General features: G+C 42.0%; 1 protein-coding gene across 3 annotated transcripts; it reads left to right on the top strand.

The window, feature by feature from the left end:
- Positions 1 to 100: 100 nt before the first annotated feature.
- On the top strand, positions 101 to 19,789 carry AP3M1 (adaptor related protein complex 3 subunit mu 1). Of its 3 annotated transcripts, none has more exons than XM_054206905.1 (9): positions 101 to 240; positions 8,826 to 9,101; positions 9,820 to 9,991; positions 12,314 to 12,451; positions 14,415 to 14,500; positions 14,879 to 15,012; positions 15,680 to 15,887; positions 17,295 to 17,439; positions 18,731 to 19,789. In XM_054206905.1, exons 2-9 carry the CDS (start codon positions 8,829 to 8,831, stop codon positions 18,829 to 18,831), a joined length of 1,257 nt encoding a protein of 418 aa, XP_054062880.1. In that variant the 5' UTR covers positions 101 to 240; positions 8,826 to 8,828; the 3' UTR covers positions 18,832 to 19,789. The 3 variants fall into 3 exon arrangements, 2 of the variants coding, with proteins under 2 accessions (XP_054062880.1, XP_054062879.1); XM_054206904.1 differs by lacking the exon at positions 101 to 240 and adding an exon at positions 4,671 to 4,791; XR_008467132.1 differs by lacking the exon at positions 101 to 240 and adding an exon at positions 17,723 to 17,901 and having other exon boundaries at positions 18,731 to 18,804.
- Positions 19,790 to 19,903: the final 114 nt, after the last annotated feature.

Genomic DNA, 19,903 nt, shown 5'->3' on the forward strand with positions numbered 1-19,903 from the left:
AGGCCGAGGGGCGCCGAGGGGCGGTGGGAGGCCGGGCGCGGCGGCGGGGCCGGCAGGGCTGGGGCGGTGGTGGGGCGCCCGTTATTCGCCGCTCAGCGCAGGCAGCGCCCCGGCCGCCCGCGCCTCCGCCGGGGGGCGGCCCCGCGCGCTGCCGGGCCTCGCCGCCATCTTGGCCGCTGCCCCGGGAGCGGGACGGGCCGAGCCGGGCCGGGGCGAGCGGGCCGCAGCGGGCCGGGGGAGGTATGTGGGGCCGGGTAGGGGTGCCTGGGCCGCTGAGGGAGGCTTCACCGGGGGGCATTGGTTTCCGTGACCGGGGGAAGTGGCGGGGCGGGCCTGGGAGGCAGCCGCGGGATCTCACCGGCAGGCGCCGGTGTCCGGCGGCCTCGTAGGCAGCCGCCAGCAGCTCAGGGTGTCCGGAGTCGGAGTGGGGGGACATCCCATCCCGGGCGGCAGCGGGAAGCTGCCCCGACCATCCCAGACTTCCCACTTTACCTGCGTCCATTTCTGTTGGTCGGTGCCCATTTAAATACTAAATTATTCCCGTGTTTGAATAAAAAAACCACCCCGTTTTTCTGGGCTTTGGTGCGCCTGCAGGACAGCAGGGCGTGTGCTGGAGCCAAGGCCCGGCTGTGGGCCTGTGGGGCCCCGGCCTACCCGGCGCCCTCCGCCCCTCAGCCCCAGCCCCGCGGAGGGAGGGGGTCTATCTTGGGTCACTCTTGACACGATAAGGAGTGATGAGAAGGCGGGATTATTCGCAGGGAGGTAATTAATTTAGCTGTTACGGGAGATGGGCCCGCAGGAGGGGTGGTGCAGGAACTATATAGTTCAGGGCTCTGTGGCAAACCTGCAGGCAAGCCGTGGGTGGGGGCTGCAGGGAGGGGTCGCGCCCGGCCCGCCTCAGTCTTTCTTCGGCAGCATTGCTGCAAACATGGTGGTTCTGGTCATGCTTAATTAGCCAGGGACCCTGTGAGCATAGATTCGCATAATACGCACTGGAAATTAATCCGTTATCATCCACCACTGTGCGTTGCACATCGCTTCTGCTCTGTTCGCTTCCCAAGAGGGTAATTGAGTGGAGGTTGTCCCTTCTTTTCTTTTGTTTCAGTGTTAATCTTCGAAGTAGCAGTGCGCTTAGTGTCTTTTCAGTATGATGAATGATTTGTACCCATTAGTGATCAAACTGGAGGAATAGCTTCACTGTTAAGTGTAGCTATTGTATAAACAACTAGGCAAAAAAATCATACTTGAATAATGAAAATTCATGTTCATAGAAGGCAGACTGCAGTATAGGAGAGGAAAAGCTATTTGCAAGTAAATTAAATTGCTTGTGCAAGAGATAAAATGATGGAAGCAATGTTTTACAAAAGAACTGACTATGCCAGGCATGAGAATGATTCAGCTGGCAGTTCCTGGCACGTTTGAACAGTACATAGCTTCTCACTTATTTAAAAAAAATCTCAGTAGTATTTCACTGTAAATGTCTAGGATTTAATCTATGGTATGTTGGGTGCTAACTCAAAAACACAAGAAAACCTGGTTTTGAAAAAAAAATAAAAAATGGGACAAGCAGATTCTTTCCCGTCTGTGTGCACATACCTGAAAATGCACATACCTTGCAGATGGCAAATTAAACATTAAGACCGTTCCATGCCCTCTAGTGCTTAATTTTGCTGTCTTTGTCCAGAAATGAAACTTCCTGTTGTGCAAAATTGCACCAGCTAAGTCCCAGTTACTCTTCAAACAAAGCTCTCCTTACAAGCAGTTCTGCGTTAAGAATCTTAAATAGAAACCTTGCCATGAGGATTCATGAAAGAGGAATCGAAGTTCTTGAGGTAGAGAGGTCTGAACAGCAGGTGACAAGCTGTACTTCACAGCTGTATTAATGGGAAGAAACCAAATAAAACCTTTTCAGAATGTTGAGTTCCTTCCTCTTATTTCCCTTGTATTTTCACCCTACTTATTTCCTATTTAGGTTTCAAAACTTAGTTAATACATGGAAAACAAGTGATACCTTATTTATGCTTATTCAACATAGCGCCTGAGAGGCTGCTTTTTAATGGGAACTTCTTGAAAGATTCTTTTAAGATTCCTTATTCTGGAGCCTGATTTTACTCTGTAGGATGTGAGAATTAAAGAGTGCCACTGTGCTCTCTTCTCATGGAAGAGAAAAGAGGTAAAAATGGTTATAAGCCCTCTTTCTACCATCTGCATTTTGGACTAGTTGTGGCAGAGAGCACACACATTAGTAAGAGCTGTCATTTACAGCAGGGTTCCAGTGATACTTGTTGGCTCTGTTCTAGTATTTCAGTAGTGCGTGGCTCTTTGGCACTGAGCTTGTCCTTTCTTGAACCTCAAGTGCCTCTTAAAATAGAGCCTGTAAAAAAGAGCTGGTAGCACTGTTGCTCTGGCCCATCAGACTTACTGGAACAGTGAATTGGGAGAGCACGATAGACATCTTCCCAAAGAACTACTGAGACAAGGCTTTTCTATTCTATGACTGAATCCTGCTGCCTTGGCTGTTCAGAGTGCTCAGTGGTTTGGCTGGAATATGAGCCTAATTGTCAGTCTGCTCCTGAAAATCCGGTAAATGCCTGACAAGATATTCACCTTACCTGTGTCCATTTGGTCCTCCCTATCTATTCAGTATTGCTTTCAGAGAGTGAATTTCTGTTAGAAATGTTCCATTTTCATGTAAAAATGTAGTTTTAGCAATTAATTTTTAATTGGTTTGGTGTGGTTTTTTTTCTAAGAAACTCTTGCCTTTTCAACTTTTACAGTGAAGCTTTTTGTTCTTGCCGGTCCCAAAGGGAACTGCAGTTATTCCGGATCTAATATTGTTTGATTATTCAGGATCTAATATTGTTCTGTTGGCAAGAGATGGAACTATCTTGCCAGCAATTAGAAGATTTATACTCAAACTAAATTGAACAGAGGCACCATGCAAATGTATTATTGGAAAGCTCATCAGTCAGTAGATGAAATGCCACACAAATTCTTATGCAGGCTGTGGTTGTTATTGGTAAAAGCATGGAGGAAGTTGGAAATTTTGTTATGGATACCAAACCAGTGTTTAAGACAACTTCAGAGTATTCTCAGAAGACTACTTCCTTTTAAAAACAATTCCGGAAAGTTACTAACAGTGCTTTAAATGAGAGTAAAGATAAATAAATGTATACTGAGCATCTGGGAAGCGGAGTGTTTAGTCTTTAATAGGGATGATCTTGCTGATAAAATATGCATTTGAGTAAGCGTACAGATGTCATGGTGTTAAGTTAGAGTTGGTTTGATTCTGGGATTTTTGCTTGACTAACAGAGATGGACACCAGGCAGTTCTTAAGAAGGGTTGCAAAAATGTTTTTACTTTAATGGGCAGATACCTAAGCTGTGAACATTTTATAAATTAAAAGATTCATGACACTTGAGCAGTAGCAGTAAGATACACTGTGATATGATGGGAGCCTTACAAAAACTGTGAAATTACAGAACATTAATATTTTAGTAAGATCTGTGGCTTCGAGATGTATCAGTTTGAATCACAGCTTCCAATGTTGTGTCAGGGTTGGTCCAGGCAGTTATACGTATGTTCAGAGGTGCCATGTTGGCCGTCTTGAAAATGTCATTCATTTATATAACTGGACTTCATTCAGTTTATTGTTTTAAGGGCCGAAGAATGGGCTTGGGGAGGTGAGGAGCAAAGGTTGTCTTTCACGTGTTTGTGACACATCTTGAATTTATAGGAAAAAGCTAAACTGCCCACAAGCTGGTTGCGACAAAAATACTGGCTTTAAAATAGAAATAGAACTGCCTATCTTAGCTTATTTGTTTCTCCAGATTACTTTAAGCATTTGATTACTTTCCATTCACTTCTCACTAGAAGTTCATTTCCACAAATACATAACAGAGGCTCAGCCAGTCCATCCCCACTAATCCTTCCACCCTTCAGAGCAGCTACGCCAAATGCAGGGAACATGGAAGCTGTAGAATATTTTCCCAGTGACGGTCCCATTTTGAGCTGTTTCAGTAATTATTACTAGCTCTAAAGGGCATTGCAGAGGTCAGTGATGAATTCCTCACTTCCTGGTTTTCAGAGATTTGACTGTAACTCAGCTCAGTGTTATGGAAAAGCAGCTGGTAACAGTATTTTGGCATTAATTACATTTTAGAGTACTTAATTGTAGCTAAGGACAGGCACGTGCAATCAGTCTTTTTCCCATGCTCACAGCCTCTCCCTCTTGCCAAGGAGCTCCACTTTTGTCTTGTGAGCCTGCTGTGACTTCTGTCCAGATGTTTCTCTGCCAAAAGATTGAAAAAACAGTAGCATTGCAAAATCCAGATTTAGTCAAAAGAAAAGATACAGACTTGGAAACAGCATATAGAAGGCGCCTTAGTTAAAATATTTAGTTCTTCTGTACAGACTTCAGATTCTGGTAGGATGGAAATGACTGCAAAGAATCGTGTGGAGTTTCGTATGTCATGCAAAGGATGGGGACTCTGTGAGAAGAAGCTGCAAAACCTCTGCTGGGCTGCTTGCTGCTGCAGTGCCTGTAAGATGCCTTTCAGTCAGGCAGTAGTATGGAAGGCTGTCAGCCTACTAAAAATGAGCTAGAATGGCTTGCTCTGGACTAAAGATGCAAATAATAATCCATGTACGTCATCTCTCTGCTTCATAGGTAGGCCTAAAAGCAGAGAGATGGGAGGCGTGTCCTTTTGAAATAATCATAGAAGCACACCTTCAGTATTTTACATAGATGCTGCCATCTCAAAGCGATGTATGTGTACGCTGCTGCACAGGTACTCTCATGATTCTTAAATTTTTGTGGCTGTGCTTTTGCTACTGTTTTTTTAAACTTACAAACTTTGATTCAAGACCTTTTACCCTTGAAGTGTTGCAGCTCTTAACATGCTTTGCTGTTTGGCCACAAGTATTAACTTGACCTATTGGTGTGAGGAATCTTACTGTTACTAGATTGATTTCTTATGTTCAGCACTTTTTATTCTTTTTCTTTTTGCAAATCTGGTGTTCTTCTGAAACAGAAGAAGGTAGGGTACTGAGAAATGAATTTAGGGATGTCTGTGTGTCTGAATTGAAATCTAGCACTCAAAAAATAGAGTAGCTGGGAAATGTTCCATTTTGGGAGAACTGTAAGTAATTTTTGTTAAATAATAGCTTGCGTAAGGTATTTTTGTGGTAGCACCAGTTGTAAGATATCCGACATGAAATCCATCTTTAATTGGCTGGTGCCAGTCATTTGACAGTGTGTGGGATAAAGCAAATGACTTAGTCTCTTGTATAATAGACTGATGTCCCTGCTGCTATAAGAGCTTCTTTACTATAGTCAACACTGGCAAAGGGAAGCCTCCAAACTGAGCTGCCCATTGACTGATAGGGCAGGGCTTGTCCCTGCATGTCTGCCTGCTCTCTGTTTAAGCTGCAAGAAAAGAGCTTCGATTTTCCAGAGCACTTCAAATTACCAGCAAATTAGTTTACTGCTAAAACTTGTGAAGGAGGACAGGAGTATGTGTGGGGTTTTGAAAGAAACTCTTATGCTAAAAGCAAAATAATTATGTATCATGGGAAATCCTGTAATCCCCATCTTCTTACCCAGAAGATAGGGTAGGCAGCTAGGTGGGATTTTACTGCTCAGTTGCCACAGATACTGTAAAGCTATAACCTGCCAAGCGTGGTCCCCTGGATCAGTTTGCTGCTCCAATTCATCACAAGGCCACACAAACGCTCAGATGAACACAGCTGGTACCTGGGCAGCGTGGGGCAGATGAGTCACAGGGGCAGTGGTCCAACGCTACCCCCCTTTCTGGCTAGCCTTGCCCTTCCTCAATTCCATATCAAGTTGTGGTCTAATGTCCTAAGCGGAACTTACGGCAAAAGAAGAGGCTGTGCTAACACAACCATTGTGTGCGCCAGGAGCTTGCTGCTGGCACAGTAGAACAAAGTTGCTGTGTTTAGGTAGTGGTTATGTTGGCCTGCTGCACGGCTGTGCTTGTTAAAAGTGTATCGTGACAAATGCAATCTGATCAATAGAAGCGGTATGAACATTAACAGCGGGACAACTGCTAGGGCTTAAAAACACCGTGTCGCACATATCTGATATACTTTGTCAGAGTACAGTCCAAAGCTGCCTGCTGGTTCTCCACAGTGGGCTGTAGATGAAGTCCTCTGGAAAGAGAGTCTTACCAGTGCTGCTTGTACTGAAACTCTCCTATGCAGCTTTGTGTGCATTTACTGGGAATTGGGTTTTATATTTGTTAACAGATATGCTATTGTATCCATATTAAAATGTACAGAGAACTATTCTAAGCTTTATAGCTGATCACCTTCATATGTTTGGGCTGCCGTGGTGTGGAACAATACTGACATTCAGTGGTTGATTATACTTGCCACCGTTGTGTGACTATCCAGGAGATTTTGGAGGGTTTTAATGTTCAGCGTTGGCTAAATTCAGAACATGTTTAGTTAAACTGGATTAAAGCAATTGTGTCAAGGCTTCTTGATGAAAATGCTGTTCTTACAGTATTAAAATTGTCAGTTTTTTTAACAAACTAAATTAGAGATTAATTTGGTCCGTGACAGATAGAGTAGAAACATGCAATAACACTTTGTAGCTTTGTTTCTTTTCCCACTCTTAAGCAAATTTGGCAATCACAATTTCCAAAAGAACTTCCTCTTATATATCGTATTAGCTTAGTTGGATTTTTCTGTCCACATTTTGACTATTGGTCTTTTTGTGTCTACCACCAAAGAGAGTGTGCTCTTAGCGGGAGGTGCCTAAGACCTGGCAAGGCACCAGTTAAGATGAGCACATTGCCGTCATGCATGTGAAGGAGCAGCTGGAATTTAGAATTTGAAAAGCTGGATCTTGGCTCCCTTCCCACATCTGCTGTAAATGTTACATGCATATAATGTTACATGTAAATAGCATGCTAAAGACCTTTTTTAGTAGTCCTTTTTCACCTTCTCTGGTGAGCTTTGGAAGACATACTTTTGTTTTGTTGAGACCTGCAGGGCCAGACCATTTTTCAGTGTTACGAGTGTGTTGGGATGTCAGCCTAGTGCTCTGGGCAGTTTAGATTCAGACACAGCAACAAGAGCTCACTCTGGATGAAGTGCTTATTCCAGCATTTTGGAATGAGGCTTAATCATACAGTGTTTAGACTCCTTAATATCTCTGTGGGACCGGACCATTTACATCTAGATGCTTCTGTGCCATCTTCACATTTGTATGCCAGAGTCAACATTAGCAAAGGAGAAAATTTTATTGCCATTTTTTGGCATGATCTTGGCCAAACATGCTAAGATTAATGAAAACTATGATAGGTTTTTGGTAGATGTGTTTGGCTTCTCTTGGACATACAGAGTTGATGGTGGTCTTCCTGTTTCAAGGTGCGGATGCCCAGTAACTGTTTGAGCTCTTTCCAGTCATGTTTGAATTCCTCCACAGGCTAAATAAACTTTTATTCAGGATATCTCCATTGCTGTCATCTGCCCATTTCTACCACCTCCTCTGCACCAGCTGTAGAACTCTATGGCAGTGATAGCTTGGATCAGGAAGCTGATCTGACCAGAAACTCCTTTTTCTGGGTCAATTTATGGCTGGACCAGTTTCCTGATATAGGTAATTACAGAGCCACAGACCTGCTCAAATCAATACCTGGAGGGCAAAAGGGATGAATAGCCAGTGGCAGCTGCTTCAACTATAGAATGAATTTATGCAGGATATAAGTACAAGATTAACTTCACCGCGAGGAGCCAGTGCTTAAGTTACAGTTTGTTTGTTTTGTTTTCTAAGCCTGAGTTTCAACTTGGACCTTATTTTTGTTAGAGGATGGTTATGCTGCAGGTCAGCCAAAGCATTATATCTGTCTTGTAAAGGCTGAAGGGATAAACTGAAGTCTGATAGCATTAGTCTCTTTTGTAGATGTGGAGAAAATAGTTTGTTCATTTGAATCAACAACTTAGTTCACTTATTATCTCAGTTGAGAAATAGACTGAGAACTATTTTTAAAAAAAGGCAGATAAGCTTCTTGTCCCATGAATAAAATGAAGGATTAGTGGCTGAGACATGTTATTTGTAAATCTTTAAAGATATAAGAAAAAAGCTACATTCCTTATCTGCAGTTCATACTCTCTTTTTTCATAAGTGAGTTAGTTTTTAAGTGTAAAACATTTTATGTAAACATATTTCATGCGTGTCAAGCACATTTGAGGCAATTTTATTCATTAAACCAGATTTAAACTCCTGGTTTTGTGTACTTTTAATGAATTCCAGCCCTTTATCCAAGTGCAGCTTGGCATAGATCATAAGTAAAAGACTAATCAGCCAGCAAATAAACACTTTTCTAGTTCAATAGCTGAAAGCTGACAAGCTAAAGAGCTGTATCTTTAAGATAGCGCAATTCTTAGTTATGTGTGTAAATGTCATGCAAACTCCTCTGCCATAGGAAACTTTAAGTTACCCTTACATGTTGCCAAACATGTTTAAGTGAGTGCCAACTCATGAGAGTCAGCTTTTATTTAAGAAATAAATACCAAATAGGGATGAAAGTGGAAGTCAAGGCTACTAGCTTCTTGCTTACATTGTGATATATGTTAGCGACTTAATCCACTATGAAATACTTTGTGGGGGACCATTCCTCTAAATAAAGAAAATGCAATTTAAAGAAAAGCAGCAAAGCAGATCTTTTTCTTAAATTCACAGTGCGTGTTAATAAAGAATAACCATTGTAAGAAGGAGAATCTGGGAGAAGAAATAATGTCAATCCTCATATCCTTTTGTTTATTTTAACTTCTTTGAATGTATTTCCAACAGAAAATGATCCACAGCCTGTTTCTCATAAACTGTTCTGGTGATATATTCTTGGAGAAGCACTGGAAGAGCGTTGTGAGCCAGTCTGTGTGTGATTATTTCTTTGAAGCTCAGGAGAAAGCAGTCGATGTTGAGAATGTGCCTCCTGTCATCTCAACGCCACATCACTACCTCATCAGCATCTATCGGGATAAAATTTTCTTCGTGTCTGTCATACAGACAGAAGTGCCACCACTCTTTGTAATTGAATTTCTACACCGAGTAGCAGATACTTTCCAGGTGTGTCACCATTAAATAATTTAAAAATTGAAATAATTCCAAGGGAATTTTTGAATAAACTTCTTTTAAGGAAAGGTACTAAATCCTCTGTCAATAACTTTCCCCTTTGCAATTTTTATGTCAAATACTGGTTTATAGACTACAAAGGAAAAGAAGGTATATTTTGTATATTCATTTGATTTATAGATACCAGTGCATATGCACTAAAACCCAGGTGCCATTTTGTAAATGCTGTCTTTTTTCTGTAAGCCTTTGTACTGTTCATGTTACATAGATGAACAAGAAGGAACATGCAGTCATGAAGGTCTGTAGGGAGAGCAGAGAGATGCGAAGCATGAGTCGGTTTTCAACCTATGTCACAGATACTGTAAATAAAGGAGCCTCTGTGAAGACTGGGCATTGCCAAAAGATAATCTCCTTATTTTACAAGAGTCCTCTAACTGAAAATGTGTTAATGTTCACAAGTGGGAGAACCTTTGGGATATATCTACTAGTAAACCCGATTACAATAATTTCACTGTTTATGTTGTCTTTATTTCTGATTAGATGTAACCTTAACATATGATGCAATAAGATTATAGAAGTAGCTAGTCAGTTTAGGCACTAAAATTCCTTGATGTATTGGAGGGTTTCTGTAAGCGAAAAACACAAACAAACTTTTGCAAAGCATTTTAACAGGAATAAAAATCCTCTCCTTTGTAATCTCTGATTTGTTTAGGATTACTTCGGTGAATGTTCTGAGACTGCAATTAAGGACAATGTAGTTATTGTGTATGAACTTCTAGAAGAAATGTTAGACAACGGCTTTCCTTTGGCAACAGAATCTAACATATTGAAGGAGCTGATTAAGCCTCCCACAATTTTGCGCTCCGTTGTCAACTCTATCACAGGTATGAAAATAAATAATTTTCAGCAGTGACTGGCTGCTTAAAAACAAAGTCCCATCATGCTTTATAGCTAAAAGATAATATCATATTGGTGTGAACCTGTAAGGCGAGGCCACTGTCCTGCCACTTCTCACAAGAGTTGAGTAAAAGCAACTTCCTCCTTGTTTGCAGTTTTTGCCTAGCCCCTTTGATATCCCCAGTGTCACTCTCTGGTCCAGCCACAGCTGCCGAAGTCCCTCAGGAATAGCAGTTCCCAGCACAGACAGCACATACTGGAAACAGGTGCTCTGGGATTGGTACAGAGCTAGCCCCAAGCCTTGAATAACTCGGGGGCGTTGGAGAAGGTTATGCATATTGTAAGAAATCATTATAGAAGGATATATAACAGATATCTAATAAATCTTTGCCGACTGGGAATGGGTAGCATGAAAGGAAGCAAATAGCCTGTCCTCAGCCTCCTCTCCGCCCCCACCACCAACCACCCACATCCATCAGGCTGTTGTGAATGGGTATGCCTTGCACTGACAGAGCCAAATGTCTGTCAGCTTAGCTGGTGGAATCTGCTTGTGTGGCAGGTGGGTGCAAGGGAGGTAGGCCATGAGGTGTCACGTGGTGTCTCAGAGATATGTGAGATGTTCCCCTGTACATCGTGTTAGAGAAGGGTAGTAGGCAGGCTGCAGGGCCGCACAGGTAGTGCTCAGAGGGGCTGGTCTTTGGGATAGCATATGTAATTTAATCTTTGAGTATAAATCTCATCAGTTTTAATTTCTGTTAGGTTTTGGTTGTTCTGTTTTTCTTAAATATGGTTTTCGATGGTAGTAGTTATACTTAAGAAAAATATCTATGACATCAATGGACTAGATGCACCACTGTAAGGGGAACTAAGACTCCTGAAGCCAAGGGTTGCACCATCAAATCCTCTTGCTTTATCTAAAGCCTTATTAGAATTCCCTAGGAGCCTAAAGCGCCTGCCCAGGGCTGCCTGCATCTTGTCGCTGTCAACAGCTCAGCACTGAGCAGGAGGGAAACGGGGACCTGAGAGCTCTCCCCGCCTACCTGGCCTGGCAGCCCAGCCCGTCTAGCGCTGCTGCACCCTGCAAGGCTGCTGAGGGACACGAGGGACGGACGCAGCAACCGCTCCCTTTCAGAGATGCAGTAGGAGTGAGGAAATGGTGGCAGCTCCCTCCCCCATGTGTTATAACACTGAGGTGGACATTACAGAGGGGTTTTTCTGTGCGAATTATTTTACTACCTCAAAAGAATGAAGATTTCTGTTTTCTGCCTTCTAGGAGAGGGCCTACTCAGAAGGTTGTACAGAAATGATAACTGCTGGCCACCAGCCTCTCAGTGAAGCTGTCTCACACTGCAGGACACACTGCCACATTTGTTGTGCTCAAGGGCACAAGCAGGCATGAGCTGTGGCCCTATCCTGCGACCTACTTCTAGCAGAGGGAGTTGTTTCTGCTGTACTGGGATTCCAAGTCCTAAGCCCCAGAAATGATAAGATTTATTTATTTTTCTTCCTTTTTAAAGAGTCATCAGTTTACTTTATAACTAGGTAGCTCAGGAAGCCCTTTTCTCACACCAGTAAGGACCAGTAGCCAAGGGTGACAGCAAGGCAAGCAGGGGCAGTGACATCACTGTTAAGGACCCCAGAAGCTGAGCCAACAGGTCAGGGTCAGGATTGGGATCAGATGATAACAGGGTCATCTACAGCTCAGTGATTGCCAGGAAAGTCCATCATAATGAGACAGGTCAAGCCAGAAAGTCAAGTCTGTGGGGCGGGCTCTGGATCGATGTGGCACATGGTCAGGCATAGATGTGGCTGGCATGTTGCTGCAAGGTAGCTCAGATGGGCGCCAAGGGTGAGAGCCTCAGCCTAACAACACCTCCCAAGCAAAGAGAGTGGGAGCCCTCCCTAAGGCTTCTCCCAGGTATTTCTTCATAACAACTCATGAATAAATCAGCCTTCAAGTCAGCCAGCTAAAAGTCTTAGGAGAAGGCGGAAGCGTGCTTAAGGCCCTCACAAGGGCCTTAATTGTCTTGAATTGTAGTGTTGAAATCCTGTGCAGGATCTAGCCCCACATCTACTCTGACTCAGACCTCCTGCTGACTTGAGCCTTGTATTTTGCTGCGCAAAGTATAGTCTGAAAACAGTAAGTCTGGACACATCCTTAAAGTGCATTCACATCACCTAATGAATGAAATTTTCGCAGTCCAGCTTCTAGTCTGCAGTTCCTGGGAGCAAACCTTACTTTGATTCTTAAATTTGAACAATTCCTCTTGTAATTAATTACTGATTTTGAGTTCCTTTTCATTTTTAAGGCAGTAGTAATGTGGGTGACACACTTCCCACTGGACAGTTGTCCAACATTCCTTGGCGAAGAGCAGGGGTAAAATATACAAACAATGAAGCTTATTTTGATGTCATTGAAGAAATTGATGCGATTATAGACAAATCAGGTAAGATGCCTTGCAAACTCATTTTTGTTTGTTGAATGTGTTTACGTTTAGCTGCTGATGTTTAGAGAGAATACAGTCCAAATGCTTTTTTGTGTTTTATATACATGAATCTATATCTTAAATAGAAATGTACAATTTAAAATGGCACACCCAAATGTATTCCTTCAGTTTGTCTTAAAATAGCAATATGCTCGAGGCTGCTTCAAGAACATCCACAAGAAATACTCTGTACCTAGCTGTGTTTTATTTGTATGTTGATTATCTCTTAAGAGATATAAATGGAAAAAAAATAGTTGAAGTTTTAAATGTGATGAGAAAATTATCTTCCATTGTTCCTGCCAACAATTTACTTAGTTCTTGTAGGCCCTCAAAGGAGGAAGACAAAAGCTTTCATTAGCTTTCGTCTCATAGCAAGACAAAACTTGGTGCAAAATAGCTGGACAGTATTGTTTTCCTTATATATAAACTGGAGCCAGATATGAAGCATAATACTACCCCTTTCTTTTCTGTAAATGAAACGTAGTATCTTCAAATACAAAAATTTTTAGTCTGAGATTTAACTTTGAGGAGGAATCTGATAACTTTTGTGTAAATATTGCCAATGCCAAGAAGTAGAACAAAATGACCCAAAAAGAAAACTGTTACGCTGTGGACAGGAGCCTGCTGTTTTCTTCATTATTGTAGCTGTCAGTTACTAAAGCTGAAGACTGCATTTTGTGGTGGTATGGGGCAGGGACCAAATCTCTGATTTCTTCATTTAATGCTGCTGTTGTGGCAGTAGTCAATGTTGTTTTGGTTCCGTACAGCAATTCAACAAATGCTTTGGCCACCATTGAACTGGATAGTCACAAATACCTATTATGTAACTCTTAGTCTTGCTGTCTTGAAACTAAAAGAAGGCGGCAGTCACAGTCAGAACACCCTGATGGCTGTGTTGCTTTCCTAGCTCAATAGGATTCTCAAGAGTAGTATGAGTGCTTAGTCTGAGGAGTTATAATCAAGACCATGTTTATATGTCTGTATGTATCTCAAGCCCAGTCAGTGTCCAGTGAGTGTTTAAATTTCCTACTGAGGATCCACTGCAGTAGTTATAGCTGCTCGTTTCTGCTCTGATCCCTCAGGGACTAGCAATGCAAGAATCTTTCTTTCCTAACCTTCGCTAGGACTAAGCAGCAGATAAGGTTGCTCCCCTACAATAGGGATGTTCTCTTGTTCCATAGGGATGTGAGACTTCTTTCATCTGAAACAGGATCCCTTCTTTTCAGGCAAAGTATTAATCCACAGTTTCTCCCTCCCCTTGACAAGATCAACAATAGTTTTTACATATCTTCTAAAATAACCTTTGCTTGTAGAGCTAATTGGTCCAGAGTCCTGCTCGTGCCTTTCTGTCCTTATAGGGCATTTAAGGAAATGAGCCTTTCCTGGGTAAAATGTTTGGTATTCTTGCTTCGGGTGTTTTGGGGTTTTTTGCTATATGTTTATTTAACATGAAGATAGATATGTAATCCCACCATTAAACGAGCCTGTGAAAGCCAAGGTTATCTGGAGCTTTATAGCAAAAACTTACTGTATTTTGACGTGCTTCAGCTTCCCCGCACCACTACACAACTTGCTGGTTTTCTGGAGGCAGGGGACAGGGATGAAAAAAAGGAAGATTCAGAGCTTGCATGTTCTGAAAATGTTGTTTGCTGGGAACCAGTTCAAGCACATCCAGTACAAGTTCGGTGTAACAGCTGGCACAAGTATAATTAGCCGATTTGGGACACGCTGTTTGCTCTGGTTCATGTATTTTAGCAAGCTGCCCAAGCCACAGGTAACTGGAATGACCGACCTTTCCTATCTGTGCTTGGCGTGTTCTTGAGTGTTGTGCAAATGTCATCTGTGCCCTGTAGCTGCACTTCGCAACGTTTGTTAGGCCCTTGATAATAATGTTAAGTGTCTTTTTTTTTTTTTCCCCCTGCAGGTTCCACAGTCTTTGCAGAAATTCAAGGTGTTATTGATTCGTGTATTAAGCTCTCAGGAATGCCAGATCTTTCTCTTTCTTTCATGGTAAATTTAGCATATATTTGGGAATTTTAATTGCTCTAGATTTATTTTTTTTAAATGATCAGAGTTAAACAATTTTAAGAGTGCAATCACTACTTCATGTGTTATACATACAAAAAATAACAAGTTTTGCAATTATATTGTAGAAGTTGCTGCATTGCTCACTAGTTGGAATGGCTTTTGTCTGTACATAAAAATACACTCAGAGGAACTGCTGTACCAGGTCAGACCAGGAATCCATCTAGCTCAGTAACGTGCCTCAGATAATGGCTAGGAACGATACTTAGAGTCTAAGAAATAGGAATTGTGTGGAGTTCAGTAGCTAGTTCAAACTGCTGAGACTTGATGAGATTTCACTTACCACTTTGCCACTACTTACAGAACCCACGGCTGCTGGATGACGTGAGCTTCCATCCATGTATTCGGTTCAAACGCTGGGAGTCTGAGAGAGTCCTTTCGTTTATTCCTCCCGATGGGAATTTCAGATTGATCTCCTACCGTGTCAGTTCTCAGAAGTACGTTTCCATTTAGACACACTAGTTCTTCAGATATACCATCTACCACTTTCCGTCTGAGTAACTACCAGTTCCTCCTTGTTGTGGGGGGAGTCTGCATTGTTGCTGAAGTGCACGTTCTCAAGTTTTGTCTAATGTGTTGCAAACAAGAAAACAGTTTTTCAGTGAGCTGCTGGTACTCAGCAATCATTTTTCAGTGGGATAAACCACACATGACAGTGATACTGGGCTATTCATTCCTGGTTGTCATTGTTGCTGCTAGCTGCTTTGTGGCTAAGTCTCTGTAGACATAGAGGACTCTGATCTTCACACAGAGAATAAAGCAAAAAAAGTCTAAACTGTAGGTATTTGCAAACTAAGTCTGATTTGACTGGTGGCTGTTCTGAGAATTTGCTCAGTGAGATTACTTTAAAAAAAATAAACAGACGAAGGGAAAGAGATTAGGACAAGTGATTTGGAAGAAAATCTTTTTTTCCTGTGTTTCTCTTGTAATAAAATCACTTCGGTGATGATGTTGAAGAGCTGAGTATCGCTTTCCCCTTTTGAAACAAACTGGTTCTAACTTGAATACCTGCCAGAAACACAAGAACTATTTATGAGAAAGAGCCTTATTTTCTCGAGCAGAGAAGTAGCCAGGATGTGTTCAGCTACTGTCTTCTCTTTGCAGCTTGGTGGCAATTCCTGTATACGTGAAACACATGATCAGCTTTAAGGAAAATAGTTCTTCGGGAAGATTTGATGTTACAATTGGACCAAAACAGAATATGGGGAAAACAGTCGAAGGAGTTGTCATGACAGTTCACATGCCAAAGGCTGTACTTAATATGAACCTCACTGCTACACAAGGCAGCTATACGTTTGACCCAGTTACTAAAGTAAGTTTTGAGGTTTTATTTATTTAAATATCTAAGATGACATTAGAACAAGCCATACATATTGCAGAGCACTGGAGCAGCGCTCCACACTTAGCAGAAAGTTTTCCCTTCAGCGTATGTTTATGAATTGAAATCTTCTCTTTAAAACTTACTTTTTCAAACTTAGATACACATCAGTTGTGATTTCTGGTTTTATCAGTCTCCTTTCCCTTCCTTTCCCTCTCCCTTTCCTGCCTCTCTTTTCCCCTGCTTCTTCACCCCCTAATATTTTTCTTTAGTAGGTGCAGCAGTATTTTGCTAGTGGTTTCAGCTATGGTATATTTTGCAGGCTTATGTTCTTTAAAACATACTTACCTGGAGAAAAGGCAGTAGACCTGAAAATAGGTAGCCAGAAAAACAGGGAGCAAGAGATGAGGGGAAAAAAAACCTCTTCCAAAAGATCTGCCTGAAGCCACGCAGGAAGGAAAACAAAGGGTCTGAAAAACTGTATCGTGGGAGTCCTGCTTTCTTGCTTCTGAGTTGGGGTTTGAGATCTAAAGTTATTGAAGCTTTTTAGTACCCAGGAACCATTTCACTGAAATGCCGCTGAGCCAAACCATTCTGCTGGCTCTAACACCCTGCTCTGAGCTTTCTGCTGCCCTTGGAATATCTCAGTCAGCAACTGATTTGAATTGTAAGTGAGAGCTCTCCAAGTAACATTTTGTTTCAAGAAGAACCGACCATGATCTTTTAAAAACAAAAACACTTGAAGTCTCCTTTCCTCTCTACAGAAATAAATTATACTGTGTTTTTACCAAGAGTTGGGATAACTAGGTGGGTTGTAACTGCAGAAGCTTGTAGAAGTAGGGAGAACTGAGGTTTTTCTGCTTTTATCAACAATTTTAAATTTATGATAAGAACAAAAAAAAAAAACCCACGCCTCTTGTTAGTGACCAAAGGGTCAGCTTGGTTCCACGTACCTTCTTTAAAGTGTAAGAATCAATGGGAAACCAGTGACCCTTAGAAAAGTTACTCTAGCGTAAACATCTCCTCTTGCCAAGTGCCTTGCTCCTGCCCTCCTCATTCTCACATTTAAGTTTCTGCGACCTTTGTGCTGGTTACCTTCCGTGCTTCGTGGATCTAGCTGACCTAATTAGACAACAGGAACAATCACCATTACTAAGGGAACAAGGTGTATTAAGTGCACAGACCAAGTAAGGAACGCTGACAGGGCAAAGGAAATGCTGGGAAAGAAAAGACACCATACCTGCGGGCGCCCTAACCGTGCCATCTCCCAGCCAGTGGGGTCATTCTCAGGGCTACCAGGCTACTTTCTGTACCCAGCCCGCAAACTAAAAGCTTGACGTGAACTTGACCTCAGAGGTTGTTTCCTAGAAAGCTACTGCTACTATTCTCTTTCCTGACAAGGTGTTAACATGGGACGTTGGCAAAATTACTCCTCAAAAACTACCAAACCTGAAGGGCATTGTGAACCTGCAGTCTGGAGCCCCCAAGCCAGAGGAGAATCCAAGTTTAAACATCCAGTTTAAGATACAACAGCTTGCAATTTCAGGTAAGTGGGTTGGTGTTACGTGAAATTGATACCCACAGACTGAGTAGCAGTAGGAAATGAAGCGGAAAACTGTTAATCTTTTAATTGGAGATGCTGATCTGAAGTCAGCTTTGTCCAAAAAGCTAAAGTCTCGTTTACCCAAACCTGACAGTTACCGTTACCGGAAGATGCCCTGGCTATGAATTCCCAATTGTTTTGCTCAGGAAAGATTGTGAGAAGTTTACAGAAGAATGGATTTTTCTTTGTTGACCTGTGCATCAAATATGCAAATTTATCCTTTTAGTGAAGAGTGATGGATGATGCTTTAGCATGCTGCTTTCGCCTTGTACCACTGAAGCCCTTTCTGGTGGTCAAAAATCCCATTAATTTTAAAGAATGCCCTTCATATTCTTTCCTTCTGGAGCTGGTTAGTTTTTCATCTTCAGAACAATCTGCAAGTAAAATCAGAATGAAGTCTAGAGGGTAAGTGCGAAAGTAAATTTAAAGCAAACAAGGCCTCAGTCTGCGCACAAATTATGCAAGTTGTCCATGTGTAAAATGCTTCTGTGAGGAAGCTTTGCAGGATTAGGACCCTCACAGAGCACAGACTCCCCTCGGGATAAAAAGAGGATGAGTGAAGACAGTAGAGGAGAATCTGTGGTAGGACACGTAGTATCTTTCTAGGTGGGTACCAGGCTATGGTCCTTTTGCTTCCTAGACTGCTTTGCTGAATAAGTAATGGTTACTCCTTGTATAAGAACAGAATCCTGCAGTTTCCTTTAAAAACTTGCAATGCACTAGTTTAAATCTAGTGGATCCAATGGCTGGATGCTAAAGGTAGTAGACCTGGGAGAAAGCAGGGGATGACCTGAAACTGTTAGATAATTAATAGCTACTGCCATTCCGCAGTTAACAGCAGGGGGCTTGCTGGTCCTTGAAATTATGACTTTAGAGTGAAAAGAATTCTAGAACTTGTTTGCTTCATCTACGTCCATTCCATCATTATTGGAAATGAGTGCAGTGTACAGGAGCTGTGGAAGATGGACTCTCTCGTTCAGTCGTGCATCCCTTGGGAGGAGGATGTTGGCACGCTGAGCAGAACAGAAAAAAGTTGTTGCCCTCCCAGGGCAGCTACGAGTAAGTGACGAGAATGGTCCGTTCTGCTGTTTCAAACTGGATGAACTTGTGAAAGGAAGGAAAATTATCTTCCTCACCAATCTTAATATGCTTCAAGAAAACAGGACTTTTAAGCAGACTGGCATGATTCCTAGCATTCTGCTTTTAACTTTATACTTGGTTTTGTCTTTCTCAGGACTGAAAGTGAATCGCCTAGACATGTACGGAGAAAAATACAAGCCTTTTAAAGGTGTTAAATATATTACAAAAGCAGGAAAATTCCAAGTCAGGACATGAGAAGATGCTCTACTTCCAAGAGGAAATTCCCCTTAAAAAAAATACTTGACTGCTTAGTGACTTATGTTGCTATTAATTAGGTGCCAATTAATTAATTAATAGACACTGATTAGTTTGGAATCAAAGCATTTGTGCACAGCAGCTCTTAAAATGAAAGCATAGCTTAGTTTTTCTTAATAAGGTACTTTTTTTCTAATACACCTTCACTCTTTTTTTACTGAGTCGTCGTGCTGGTGAATAGTTTGTTTGATAGAGGTGATCCACAAAACGTCGCAAACACTACACTGCCAGTCAGGTACCAAAGCCCAGAGGCCAAGCACAGGACGAAGGCCAGAGAGCCCATTGGAAAAGTCTTGCGGTGGCACATTTTGCTGCTGCAGCCACCTGCAGAGAAAACGCAGCTCTTCTCACCGCCAGCTGCAAGCTGGCATTCCACAAAGCATCAACGTCATCCCTCCAGAAATCGAGAGCAGCAGCGAGAGGGGCAGGGGTCCCGCAGGGGCCTGGGACACAGCAAGTGTCACTCCTGAGAAAGAGCTTCTGATGAAGAAAAAAAAAAAAAAAAAGTCCTTGTTGTTTACAAGAAATCGCCTTTCTTAAGAAGCATTTGCCTTAATCAGCTTTCATTTGTGCCATCTGCAGATGAGCTGATAAAAATAACGTTCTGCATTAAATCTGGGAGGTGATTGTTGCTTCAGTAATCCACTTTCTTTCCATTCAATCTCACCATCCTCATTTTTTTTTTTTAAGAATACAGTTGCAGAGAGTAAGATCTATTTTTTATGTGAAGCCTTTGCTTTGATTTAGATGTTCCACTTGTTCCAAGTGGATGCCACCAGATCTGTGCCATGTGTACATTGGAGCGTAGCTTTTTAGATAGCACAATAGAAGTGTCAAGTGTATTTAATGGTTGTGTGCTTTAATGTTGTGAAATAAAGGGAACTCTACTGCAAATACAGCTTCTCTTGTGCAGTGTTTGCTATTGTAAACTATTCATGATGCTCCTAAGCAGGGGACATCTGATAAATAATTAAATGATGACTATTTGTAACATGTTTGCTGAACTTGATCC

Source organism: Rissa tridactyla, chromosome 6, assembly GCF_028500815.1.
Source record: "Rissa tridactyla isolate bRisTri1 chromosome 6, bRisTri1.patW.cur.20221130, whole genome shotgun sequence".
Taxonomy (NCBI): domain Eukaryota; kingdom Metazoa; phylum Chordata; class Aves; order Charadriiformes; family Laridae; genus Rissa; species Rissa tridactyla.

Bases quoted from the DNA above. Each gene is read 5' to 3' on its own strand.
- AP3M1 (XM_054206904.1), top strand. From the start codon at position 4,768: ATGTATGTGTACGCTGCTGCACAG. The intron at 4,792-8,825 runs GTACTCTCATGA...TATTTCCAACAG, and splicing joins ATGTGTACGCTGCTGCACAG to AAAATGATCCACAGCCTGTT. The intron at 15,013-15,679 runs GTACGTTTCCAT...TTCTCTTTGCAG, and splicing joins TACCGTGTCAGTTCTCAGAA to CTTGGTGGCAATTCCTGTAT.